This window comes from Salvelinus namaycush, chromosome 9, assembly GCF_016432855.1.
Source record: "Salvelinus namaycush isolate Seneca chromosome 9, SaNama_1.0, whole genome shotgun sequence".
Taxonomy (NCBI): Eukaryota; Metazoa; Chordata; class Actinopteri; order Salmoniformes; family Salmonidae; genus Salvelinus; species Salvelinus namaycush.
In genome coordinates, this window is record NC_052315.1 from 22,376,191 (window position 1) to 22,389,497 (window position 13,307).

Consider the following 13,307-nt stretch of genomic DNA (forward strand, 5'->3'; position numbering starts at 1 on the left):
ACAAAGTATTGGCTCAGGGGTGTAAATACTTATGTCAATGAGATATTTCTGTATTTAATTTACAATAAATTAGCAAACATTTATAAAACATGTTTTCACCTTGTCATTATGGGGGTATTGTGTGTAGATGGGAAAGAACATTTCATCCATTTTGAATTCAAGATGTAACACAACAAAATATGGAATAAGTCAAGGGCTATGAATACTTCTGAAGGCACTGTACATAGCTACCTCAATTACCTTTTACCCCTGCACATTGACTCGGGACTGGTACTCCCTGTATATAGCCATGTTATTTTTTTAATTGTTATTCGTTCACTCTGTATTTATTCCTCTTGTCACTATTTTTTGTAAATGATTTAACTCTGCATTGTTGGAAAAGGACCTGTAAGTAAGCATTTCACTGTTAGTCTACACCTGTTGTATACAAAGCATGTGACAAATACAGCTGTATTTGATTTCATGTGAAATAATTCTCCACTATTAATCAAGCCTTTACAGTGCTTTACCTGCTCAAACACAGTTTGAGAATATGTATCGTGCACATGGCATCAGAGCAGTAAGCAAGGTATTCATCTTCATCCTCCTTGGTCATAGTGGGCTGTTTTTTCTGCAGCACTGCTGTTTCTGCTGAAGGTCCTGGGTCTCCTACAGATATATTATGTATTACATTATACTGTATAACAGCAATACAGACCAACATTAGAAAAATACAGACATATCTATCAAAATTAAAACCATCTTTTACAAATGTATGAACTAAGTAATACTAAATCTTTGTTTGTTTTTGTCAACCACACATTTTTATGACACAGTTATTGTCTGTAAAGAACCCTTTAGTTCTTTAGATTTTATCCTATGTTTATCCTATTATCATATGTTTTGAAGTACCCTCTCAAAACGAGCATGTATGAGGTTGGCCTTATCGACAAGCCACTTCTTCAGGTCAGCTGTATAGCAGCCTGTCTGGTCAGGTTCTCTGGGTCACCCAGCTGAAACGGTGCTAAGATGTCCAGCTTTTTCACCTCCTGTCAAAGACGCTCCTCTTTGGCCATGCTCTCCTGGACATGACATGAGGTAGAGAGGAAATACTGTAGGGTAAGAAGGCGGCACCGAGTGTCAGCCAGCCTTCTGTGATGAGAGGGTGAGTGTAATTCTTACTAGTGCCTCTCAGCGACAGCGTGCTCTCTCATTCCTCACTGTGTTGTAGATGGAGATGTGAAGCTCAGTACTGCCCTCTTCTTGTTCTCTTACACCCAGTATTGCCCTCACCTGAGCAAAAATACTGTTTATTACTTTTTTATTTCTCTAATTTGAAGACATGTCAGAAAAGGTCTATTTATTCATGCCAAAGTACATACACAACACATGCACACCTCTTTCTCAGACTCCTTGATTGTGCCACATTCTCCTCCTCCATCATATAGACTAACATTTCATACAGAGATTCTTACTTGGCTTCTAAAATGGATCTACCTGAAAGCACATACATAAAGACCATTGGACAAACACCACAGTTACTTAACCCACATAACGGAAGAACATTATATCTCAAATTGCTGGTGGCACCAAATAGATGATCTAAGCCAGGTGTAAATTCTGTAGATTGCTTAGCTACTGTTTATTGCCCCTGAAGATTACACCTGAAAGGTGGATGCCAGGTGGATAGGTGGGAGCCATCTGAAGGGTGAAGGAGTGTGGGATTTGGGAATCCCCTGAATCTCTGGGCTTGAAGTTTCTCCAAGCAGGAATAACCCGGTCATCCTCCCTGTGGTATGTCATTTGGATCCTGTCCTCAGACACCAGGAAGATCCATTCTGCTACATCCTCCCCAGCTGTCTTGGACCCGTCTCGATTGAACCACTCCACCACCTTCTGCTCATAACCTGTACAGCCTGAATTTAAAATGGATTCAATTGAGATTGTGTCACTGGCCTACACACAATACCCCATAATGTCAAAGTGTAATATATATTTTTGTCATCTTTTCATGGACTCAATCTGTGACCAATAATCATGTTTAACATGATTTTTGAATGACCACCTCATCTCTGTACCCCATACAATTATCTGTAAGGTCCCTCATTCGAGAAGTGAATTTTAAACACAGCTTCAAACACAAAGAGCGGGTCGAGAGCGGGTCGAGAGCGGGTCAAGAGTTTCAAGTTCCTTGGTGTCCATATCACCAACAAACTATCATGCTCCAAACATACCAAGCCAGTCGTGAAGAGGGCACGATAAAACCTTTTCCCCCTCGGGAGACTGAAAAGATTTTGCATGGGTCCCCAGATCCTCAAAAGGTTATACAGCTGCACCATTGAGAGCATCCTGACCGGTTGCATCACCGCCTGGTATGGCAACTGCTCGGCATCTGACCGTAAGGCGCTACAAAGGGTAGTGCAAACTGCCCAGTACATCACTGGGGCCAAGCTTCCTGCCATCCAGGCGGTTTCAGCCCATAAAATTGTCAGAGACTCCAGTCACTCATGATTATAGACTGTTTTCTCTGCTACCGCACGGCAAGCGGTACCGGTGCGCCAGGTCTTGGACCAAAAAGCTCCTCAACAGCTTTTACCCCCAAGCCATTAGACTGCTAAACAATTCATAAAAATCGCCACTGGACAATTTACATTATCAATTGCTAGACTAATGGTCATGAGCACTCACCTCAATTTAGCTAACACTTCCCAGCCTAATTGTAACCAAATATCCAAACGGAGATTCAGTGAAAACAATAATCTGACATTGATTGATTTTGTCAAGACGAGATCCCATGCTGTTTTCAAAGCAGCACAATGGCGCTGTCCCAATCAAAACGGTGATAAAAATTATAGTTGACCACACACAGCGATTGCTTTACATTTATTAGAGTGGTGGATTACTTTGGGAGCTTCACGTAACCACGGCTATGAACTAAGCGGCGCATTCAGTTGACTACAATTTGTTTTGCACCAGCGCAAAAGATTCGAGTCTGACCCAAAATCATTTGATCAATGGAGTTGATCAAGAATGGTTCACAAAGGCCACTATCTCACAGTCAAGTCCCAGCCACCATTCACGATCACACTTATCTTTGTCTAAGTTTGACCATCCTAAGGTGCCTTGTTTGAAATATACGGCATGTCCTTATAGGGAAGTTGGGATTAAGGAACAGTTTCCCAGACAAATGCATGAATAACCCCAGCATGAGAGCTCATTCTTCATATGCCAGTCCAATTCAGGTGTCACATGGGCTGGTCAACAATGGGTGTTAGCAAATTAGGTACATATAAGGGCAATGCACATCAGCACTTTCCAGATGGCATTTTAGCTGCTGAGTGGCTTCCTGACATGTGGCAGTTCAGTTCCATGGTGTCTCTGTCTGTAGTAACTGCCAGAGGGGAGGACTGATGGCGGATTTAAGTTCTGGGAGATTCAGGATGACATTAACATTGGTGAGGTGCAATTCCTATGACATGTGAAGGCCCTCTAAGTTGATGGCATTTCTTGTCAATGAGTGTCAGGTTGTGTTGGTTCATTGTGGTGAACACCTGCCTTTATGCGCTTGTCATGTGTGTGGTTTCATCCTCTCGACATACCATGATGTCACCAAGTAAACATATACAGCAACTCCAGGGCAGACTTTTCAACCGGAACAGCATAAGAGTGTCACCGGAACATGTCAATGTGCATCACGAATGCAGTAAGCCAGCATAAGGTAATGTTGGATTCAGGCAGCCATATTGGACTATATGAATCAAACTCACTTCTATATGATAAGGAGGTGACATTATAGCCCAATTCTGTAGGCTTAAGTTATATTCCACAGTGGGGGGCAAGCTGTAAAGCGAGGGAGCGGGTGTCCGAGTCCATGGTTGTATTCTCTTTCCTTTCATTGGAGCCTCATCGTTGCCTCATTGATCCTCAAAGAGGCTTGTGAATTGAAATACTTGGTGTTGCCATGCCAGGCAGTCTGCTGCCTTTTATATACACAGGCAAAAGTGTTTGAGTAATTATGGTGGGGATATTGGATTCCCAACATACACTACGTGACCAAAAGTATGTGGACAACTGCTCGTCGAACATCTCATTCCAAAATCATGGGCGTTAATATGGAGTTGGTCCCACCTTTGCTGCTATAAAAGCCTCCAATCTTCTGGGAAGGCTTTCCACTAGATGTTGGAACATTGCTGCATTGCTTCATTGCTTCCATTCAACCACAAGGGAATTAGTGAGGTCGGGCACGGATGTTGGGCGATTAGGCCTGGCTCACAGTTGGCGTTCCAGTTCATCCCAAAGGTGTTCGTAGTGGTTTAGGTCAGGGCTCTGTGCAGTCCAGTCAAGTTCTTCCACACCGATCTTGACAAAACATTGCTTTATGGACCTTGCTTTGTGCACAGGGGCATTGTCATGCTGAAACAGGAAAGGGTCATACCTAACTGTTGCCAAAAAGTTGGGAGTACAGAATCGCCTAGACTGTCATTGTATGCTGTGGCGTTTTCCCTTCACTGGAACTAAGGGGCCTAGCCCGAACCATGAAAAACAGCCCCAGACCATTATTCATCCTCCACCAAATTTTACAGTTGGCACTATGCCTTGGCATCCGCCAAACCCAGATTTGTCTGTCGGACTGCCAAAAGGTGAAGCGTGATTCATCATGCCAGAGAACGGGTTTCCACTGCTCCAAAGTAAAATGGAGGCGAGCTTTACACCACTCCAGCCGACCCTTGGCATTACGCATGGTGATCTTAGGCTTTTGTGCGGCTACTCGGCCATGGAAACCGGTTTCATGAAGCTCCCAACGAACAGTTGTTGTGCTGATGTTGCTTCCAGAGGCCGTTTGGAACTCTGTAGTGAGTGTTGCAACCGAGGACAGACAATTTTTTACACGCTATGCGCTTCAGTATTCGGCCGCCCGTTCTGTGAGCTTGTGTGGACTACCACTTCGCGGCTGAGCTGATGTTGCTCCTAGATGTTTCCACTTCACAATAACAGCACTTACAGTTGACCGGGGTAGCTCTAGCAGGGCAGAAATTTGACAAACTGACTTGTTGGAAAGGTGGCATCCCATGACGTTGCCACGTTGAAAGTCACTGAGCTCTTCAGTAAGGCTATTCTACTGCCAATGTTTGTTGATGGAGATTGCATGGCTGTGTGCTCGATTTTATACACCAGTCAGCAACGGGTGTAGCTGAAGTAGCCGAATCCGCTAATTGGAAGGGGTGTCCACATATTAAGAGATCTTAATTATTTTTGATTATGTAGGGCAGACAACTGAATACTTGTATTCCAAATGTTAGCAATATTAGAACTTGCAATATTTGGTTACATGAGCTTATGTGGGCCATTCCCAATCCATCCAGGCATTATTCTGCACTTTGAGTTTAGGGGGTGTGATGATGCACAGAAATACAACAATACTATCACGACTCAGGATATGAGCCAGATGAAAACACGGAAGGTGGATAGTACAGTTCTCAGATGATTTATTAGAAACACAGGGCATGCAAAGGGCAGGTAGAGGTTCGTGATCAGGTCAGAGTCAGACAGGTACAGGACAGCAGGCAGGCAGAATGGTCAGAACCCGGGGAAAACTAGGAAACAGAAATAGCGCAACAGGAATGCGGGAAAGAACCCTGGTAAGACAAGACGAACTGGCAACAGACAAACAGAGAAATACACAGGGGATAATGGGGAAGATGGTCGACACAAGCACAAAGACAGGTGAAACAGATCAGGGTGTGACACAATACATCACAAAACAACAAACAGGGTGTCTTTCAATTCTGAACTGCATGTTAATTTTTTTTTTTTGTGTGTGTTTTATTATAAACATTTTAATATTTTTCTAGTGATTTAGCAATATCAGAACTTGCAATATTTGGTTACATGACCTTATGTGACCCATCCCCCTCCAACCAGGGATTATGCAATTTTTTAGTTTAGGGGGTGTGTCACAATATCTATCAATAAAACATTTTTCCACAACCACTTTTTCAGTCAAATATTTTTACCCAACCATCCATTTCATAAATGGGAGACATTAGAGATATAGAAAAACATGGTTATACTTCGTTATACTTCGGGTAGGGGTATCTAAGAAACTAAAGGCCTTTTTGAGGATTAGCCACTAGTCTATAAAGCAACAAAGTAACCAAACCAGTTGTCCTCTCCACGAAAAAGGACAGCATAGCTGCATTTTCCAGAAACTTTATTTTTTTTACATCACATGGGAATAAATATCACAAAAAAACGTTCACAACACAATAATAAGGTTATAATAAAGGCTCATTGTAAAGTAACTGGCTTCTGCATTTAGCTCGTTTGACTGTCATTATATTTATAACATAATCTTGCAATACATGTTTTTGCTTAACACAACGCTGGTGATATTTAGCAAACTATGTTTTTTTTCACCTATATTTTTCGTTGGTAACTAAATGCTGGATTGTTAATAATTTACCTTGGTACCTTGGTACCATTGTGCAAACAGCCTGGACGGAATGGAATTTATACGACAATCAATAGGTCAATGGGTAGGTAGGTGGTACACGTCGTGTTTGTCCCCCTTCTGTATGTGTGTGTGTGTTTACATTTTCATATACATGCAGGTAAACTACTGTAACACGTATTACTTATACTCGGTAGAAGCACACAGATGCGCTTATAGCAGGACATAATATTGACTCCTTTATTCCTGCTGTGAGGAGCGCTTTGGAAGTGCGTTACGACGACGAATAACTAACCTCGCGTTTTCCCTCTGATTTCGCGTCCCACCTCTCTCCCGCACAGGATTAATAGACCAGTTCACCTCCTGACCCAGTGAGACAAGACAACACTGAGCTTTAGGAAAGATTTGGACATAATGGGATACACATACTGCTGTACCGTGCTCGTTATAGGATACCTTGCGCTACATCAATCTACTGGATTTTGGCTCTTCGATGTGGTCTTCCCACCAAGTGTCAAACTTCAAAGCAAAGTGGCAAACAATAGCACTCCGCCGGTTCTTATAGGTGAGCGTTTCTATTTCTTGATTAGTTTGCTGTGATGTGAAAGGCCTATATTGGATTGTGTCATTAGATTATGTTCATGTTTTATATGATTGTAATATTGTTGGCTTTGTTATATCCTGAAAGACAAACGTGTATTTCAAGAACTGGCTTTCGGGCAGAAAATCGCACTTTCTATGGCATCTACAATGATTTAGCTTTTTTAACTGGTCCTGGGATATACAGTGCCTTCGGGAAAGTATTCAAACCCTTTTTTCCACATTTTGTTGCGTTACAGCCTTATTCTAAATGTAATACATTTAAGGTTTTTCCTTATCAATCTACACACAATACCAAATGATGATAAACTGTTTTCGCTTTAGAGGATAATAGAATACATTTTTTTAAAATACGTTATTTACATAAGTATTCAGACCCTTTTCTATGAGACTTGAAATTGAGATTCAGTCCATCCTGTTTCCATTGATCATCCTTGAGATGTACAACTTAATTGGAGTCCACCTGTGGTAAATTCAATTGATTCCACATGATTTGGAAAACACACAGCTGTCTATATAAGGTCCCACAGTTGACAGTGCATGTCAGAGCAAAAACCAAGCCATGAGGTCGGAGGAATTGTCTGTGGAGCTCCGAGACAGGATTGTGTCGAGGCACAGATCTGGGGAAGGGTACAAAAATTGTTCTGCAGCATTGAAGGTCCCCAAGAACACAGTGGCCTCCATAGTTCTTAAATGGAAGAAGTTTGGAACCACCAAGACTCTTTCTAGAGCTGGCCTCCTGCCCAAACTGAGCAATCGGGGGAGAAGGGCCTTGGTCAGGGAGGTGACCAAGAACCCGATGGTCACTCTGATAGAGCACCAGAGTTTCTCTATGGAGATGGGAGAACCTTCCAGAAGGACAACCATCTCTGCAGAACTCCACCAATCAGGCCTTTATGGTAGAGGGGCCAGACAGAAGCCACTCCTCAGTAAAAGGCACAGGACAGCCCGCTTGGAGTTTGCCAAAAGGCACCTAAAGACTCTCAGACCTTGAGAAACAAGATTCTCTGGTCTGATGAAACCAAGATTCAACTCTTTGGCCTGAATGCTAAGCGCCATGTCTGGAGGAAACCTGGCACCATCCCTACTGTGAAGCATGGGGGTGGCAGCATCATGCTGTGGGGATGTTTTTCAGCAGCAGGGACTGGGAGACTAGTCAGGATCGAGGGAAAGATTAACAGAGCAAAAATAAATCCTGCTCCAGAGTACCCAGGACCTCAGACTGGGGCGAAGGTTCACCTTACAATAGGACAATGACCCTAAGCACACAGCCAGGACAACGCAGGAGTGGCTTCAGGAAAAGTCTCAGAATGTCCTGGAGTGTCCCAGCTAGTGCCCGGAATAATAAGGGTTTAACGTAACAAAATGTGGTTAAAGTCAAGGAGTCTGAATACTTTCCAAATGCACTGTATATTTACATCATTTAGTAGACGCTCTTATCCAGAGCAACTTACTTTTATATGAATACTGGTCCCCTGTGGGAATCAAACCCACAACCCTGGCGTTGCAAGCTCCATGCTCAACCAACTGAACCACACAGGATTCCTAATGCCATTTGCTGAGGGTTGGACTGGACTGAAGAGCGTACTGGTATTCCTTTTTCAGCATTTGCGGGGCCAATCAGCATATCTGCCTGGACAGGAGAAAGTGTTGGGTTAATAAATGTTTTATGGGGGCAGTAATGCCACACATGATGTCCCAGGAGGTGCTGTGTTGGGGAACTGGTAGGGTTTGGATTAGGGTTGGGGCTTGTGTGTTTATATATAATATATATGGGATTGGTCAATGTCGAGTCTGTTTGATGGGACAAATCACACAATCCTGTCATCCTCTTCTTTCTCATCTACCATTGTTGTATGCTCTTTTTGAAATACTTTAATTCAAGCTGTGCTGATTGAACAAGTTGGAGACAAAGTTCTAAAAGTTTATCACTTTTGACCAGTGCCAGGGAACCTAGGCAACCAACTTGAGGCCAAGATTGACAAGCCAAGCCTTGTGCATTGGATGTGCTACAAAAAGACTGATGACTTTTTCACACTCTGGATTGACCTAAATATGTTCATGCCAATTGGGATTGACTGTTGGATTGATAATATAAGGTGAGGGGGATAATTAATATAGTCAATGTCATAATTCTGTTTAGATATGATCATTAATTCATTAATTTCAACGTAATGTGTATGGAGCATTTGCTAATTGTTCATTGTATCAATAAATAATGCACTGTAAGAGAGCAGCATATAACCACAACTCTATTTTCATGATTTTGAGTGTTTTGGTGGTTGGGATCATTCCCTTATGCAATAACATTCTGTACATACTGCATATTTCCTGCTACAGAATTGTATACAACAGGACAACTGGCAAGACCTCCAATTCTGCAGGGGTGACAGTGAGAGTGCCTGGTTTTGGACAAACATATAGTGTTGAGTTCTTGGACACCAACAAGCTGGCAGGTGAGAATAACCATAACGAGGCCATCTTTTTCTGTAAATGTTTTCTTTTTAATTATAATTTCATTAAATTTGTCTTACCAGGTTATTTTCATACTATGGTTAATCATTTGGTCAACATTGGATATGTCCGCAATGAGACCATCCGAGCAGCACCATACGACTGGAGGATAGCTCCAAGTAAGTGACATCATGGACACAAACACACACAAACCATCCAACTGACAATCAATTTCCTGTCAGCAAAATTACAAGTACAACTCATTGTTTGTGCAAACATGGTTACACATCATTTGACTGTGTCTATTTGTCTCTACTAACCAGATGAGCAGGATGAATACTTTGCACGACTGAAGAAGCTGGTTGAGGATATGTATGAGGAGTATCAACAACCTATTTACCTCCTGGGACACAGCATGGGAAGCAATTATGTCCTCTACTTCTTATATCAGCAGACCCAGGCTTGGAAAGACCAGTACATCAAAGGCTTCATTTCACTCGGTGCACCCTGGGGTGGGGCAGTCAAGCCCCTCCGAGTGCTAGCATCAGGTACTCTGTCACAATCCGATGGACAGATTGAAACATCATCCATAGTAGAAACATAACTTAACCTAAAACAATCTGAAACCGTGCTGAAGTACTTCTTATTGTCCCATAGATCACATTGACAGTAAATCACTACATATTGCAAAATCGTTTTACTTGAGATGATGCCCACATCTTAATTTTCTGGAAAGGGTGGTAAGACTGGTTTGTCTAGATTACTTTGGCGAGTTACACATTGGCTGGAGATTGAAAAAAAACAAAAAACATTCATATAAATTTGTCTCTGCAGGTGAAAATGATGGCATCCCAATGGTGTCTAACATCAAGATCCGGGAGGAGCAACGAATGACCACCACAAACCCCTGGATGCTTCCATTCGAAGAGGCATGGCCTGCAGACCACGCCTTCATCTCCACACCCTCATTCAACTATACCCACCAGGACTACCAACGCTTCTTCAAAGATATCGACTTTGAGGATGGCTGGTTCATGTGGGAAGACACCAGAAACCTGACCGCAGGTCTGCCCCCTCCTGGTGTTGAGATATACTGCTTCTATGGTGTGGGGCTGCCTACACCAGTTACCTATATTTATGATGACCAGTTCCCAAATGTAGACCCTATAGACTATGTGTATGCTGATGGGGATGATACAGTGGATAGTCTTAGCATGGGTCAATGTAAGCGCTGGATAGGGAAGCAAGCGCAACCTGTCCATGTCAAGGAATTCAGGGCCATGCCCCACTTGGAAATAGTATTCAATAGCAAGGTGGTCAACGTGGTCCAGAGTATCCTGGAAGGAAGATATGAGGAAGAGGATTATGAATTCCATGAGACTGATGAACTTCCTGTTGACCCCACTGTCATGCAAGACCGGCCCCTGTTGGATCAGCCTCCCAAATCGACACTGTAAGATGGTGCATGGGATGGCCCTCCCACCTACACTGTAGAGTACCATTACAAACTCTTAAATCTCCTTAATAGTAGAGAAAGAGATACACCTTTAGTGGGGTGTACTAGAGTCGACGGCAATAGAGTTCCTATATCATGTGTATATAAATGAGCATTTTTAAGTTTGTGTGGCTGACTGCATTTTCCTGACAGGATGCATGAGGATATCTTGTACAATGATGCTGATGTCAGCCCCAGAGTAGCCTTCTTTCTTTTTGTCAAGCTTACGCAAGTCACCGTAACTCAGGTTGTGGGGCGTGTGGACCTAACAGGCTCCTCTGGGAGAGGGATGTAGATACGCTTCTCAATCCTGAGTGTGACATAATGCACTGATTACAATGCTTGATATGGACTTTATTCTATCCATTAGAAAATAATTTCTGGTTGAACAGTACAAAACACTTCCCATTTAATATCTACAGTGCCTTCAAAGTATTCACACCCCTTTTACTTTTTCCACATTTTGTTGTATTACAGCCTGAATTTAAAAAGTATAACATTGTTCCACTTTGACAATGTTTTTCAAAAATGTTTACTAATTAATAAAAAAATAAATGTCTTGAGTCATTAAGTATTCAAACCCTTTGTTATGGAAATTCTAAATAAGTTCAAGAGTAAAAATGTGCTTAACAAGTCAGATAATAAGTTGCATGGACTCACAGTGTGCAATAGTGTTTAACATGATTTCTGAATGACTACCTCATCGCTGTACACCACACATACAGCTAATTGTAAGGTCCCTCAGTCGAGCAATGAATTTCAACCACAAAGGCCAGGGAGGTTTTCCAATACATCGTAAAAGAGTGCACACATTCGTAAATGGGTAAAAAAACATTTTTTTTATAGAATAGCAGACATTGAATATCACTTTGAGCATGGTGAAGTTATTAATGACACTTTGGAAGGTGTATCAATACACCCAGTCACTACAAAGATACAGGTGTCCTTCCTAACTCAGTTGCCGGAGAGGAAGGAAACCGCTAAGGGATTTCACCATGAGTGTCACGATCGTTATGAGACGAATGAGTGGACCAAGGCGCAGCGTGGGGAAAAGACATCTTCTTTTAATGAAGAAAAACAAACACTTACTAAACGAACAAAAGTGAAGCTAAAACTAACTAAGTGCACACATGCAACATAGAACATAGACAATTACCCACAAACACCTAAAGCCTATGGCTGCCTTAAATATGGCTCCCAATCAGAGACAACAATAAACAGCTGTCTCTGATTGAGAACCAAACCAGGCAACCATAGACTTTCCTAAACACCTACACTGAACACAACCCCATACATTCTACAAAACCCCCTAAACAATACACACACCCTAAACTAGACAAAACACACAAACATCCCCCATGTCACACCCTGACCTAACTAAACTAATAAAGAAAATCAATATAACAAAGGCCAGGGTGTGACAATGAGGCCAATGGTGACTTTAAAACAGTTACAGAAGTTAATGGCTGTGATAGGAGAAACCTGAGGATGGCTCCACATTGTCATTGTGGGGTAATTCATTTTGAATTCAGGCTCTAAGACAAAATGTGGAATAAATCAAGGGGTATGAATCGTTTGATGGCACAATTGTTCTACAAACATTTCAAGAAAAATGTAGTATAGTTAGTCCTGATAAACTTCAATTAACAACCCTCCATGTTCCAACACAAACTCTGGACATCGAAGGGTCTGGTTAGTTTTATAAAGAGGAATGACAAACCACACACATGCAAAGACCTCTGAGCCCTGTGTTTAGTAAGTACCTTATTGTCATACTTGAGTAAAAGTAAAGATACCTTAATAGAAAAAAAGTGAGTCACCCAGTAAAATACTATTGAGTAAAAGTATTTGGTTTTAAATATACTTCAGTATCAAAAGTAAAAGTCAAAGTATAAATAATTTCAAAATCCTTATTTTAAGCAAACCAGATGGCACAATTTGTGTTTAAAAAAAAATATATATATTTACGGATAGCCAAGGGCACACTCCATCACTCAGACATAATTAACAAACAGAGAATTTAGCCAGATCAGAGGCAGTAGGGATGTTCTATTGGTAAGTGAGTGAATTGGACCATATTCTGTCCTGCTACGCATTTTAAATGTAACAAGTACTTTTGGGTTTCAGGGAAAATGTAAGGAGTAAAATGTACATAATTTTGGGGGGGAATGTAGTGAAGTAAAAGTTGTAAAAAATATAAAATGGTAAAGTACAGATACCCCCAAAAACGTAAACGTATTTTTACTTCACACCACCGGTGGTGGCTGAAGAGGCGGGTGTCAACTGCTGTGGCCATCTGCTACTCCCCACATGGGAGACTTCCTAAAA

General features: G+C 41.8%; 1 protein-coding gene and 1 long non-coding RNA gene across 2 annotated transcripts; one reads left to right on the plus strand and one right to left on the minus strand.

The window, feature by feature from the left end:
- Positions 1–1,324: 1,324 nt before the first annotated feature.
- LOC120053828 lies at positions 1,325–8,645 on the minus strand. Its single transcript, XR_005477549.1, has 2 exons — positions 8,485–8,645; positions 1,325–1,895 (listed from the first exon to the last, which is right to left on the minus strand). It is a non-coding gene; the product is annotated as an uncharacterized LOC120053828 (long non-coding RNA).
- Positions 6,534–11,546, plus strand: LOC120053827 (phosphatidylcholine-sterol acyltransferase-like). The gene is made up of 6 exons (XM_039001090.1): positions 6,534–6,995; positions 8,973–9,129; positions 9,371–9,486; positions 9,568–9,663; positions 9,808–10,032; positions 10,319–11,546. Exons 1-6 carry the CDS (start codon positions 6,845–6,847, stop codon positions 10,939–10,941), a joined length of 1,368 nt encoding a protein of 455 aa, XP_038857018.1. The 5' UTR covers positions 6,534–6,844; the 3' UTR covers positions 10,942–11,546.
- Positions 11,547–13,307: the final 1,761 nt, after the last annotated feature.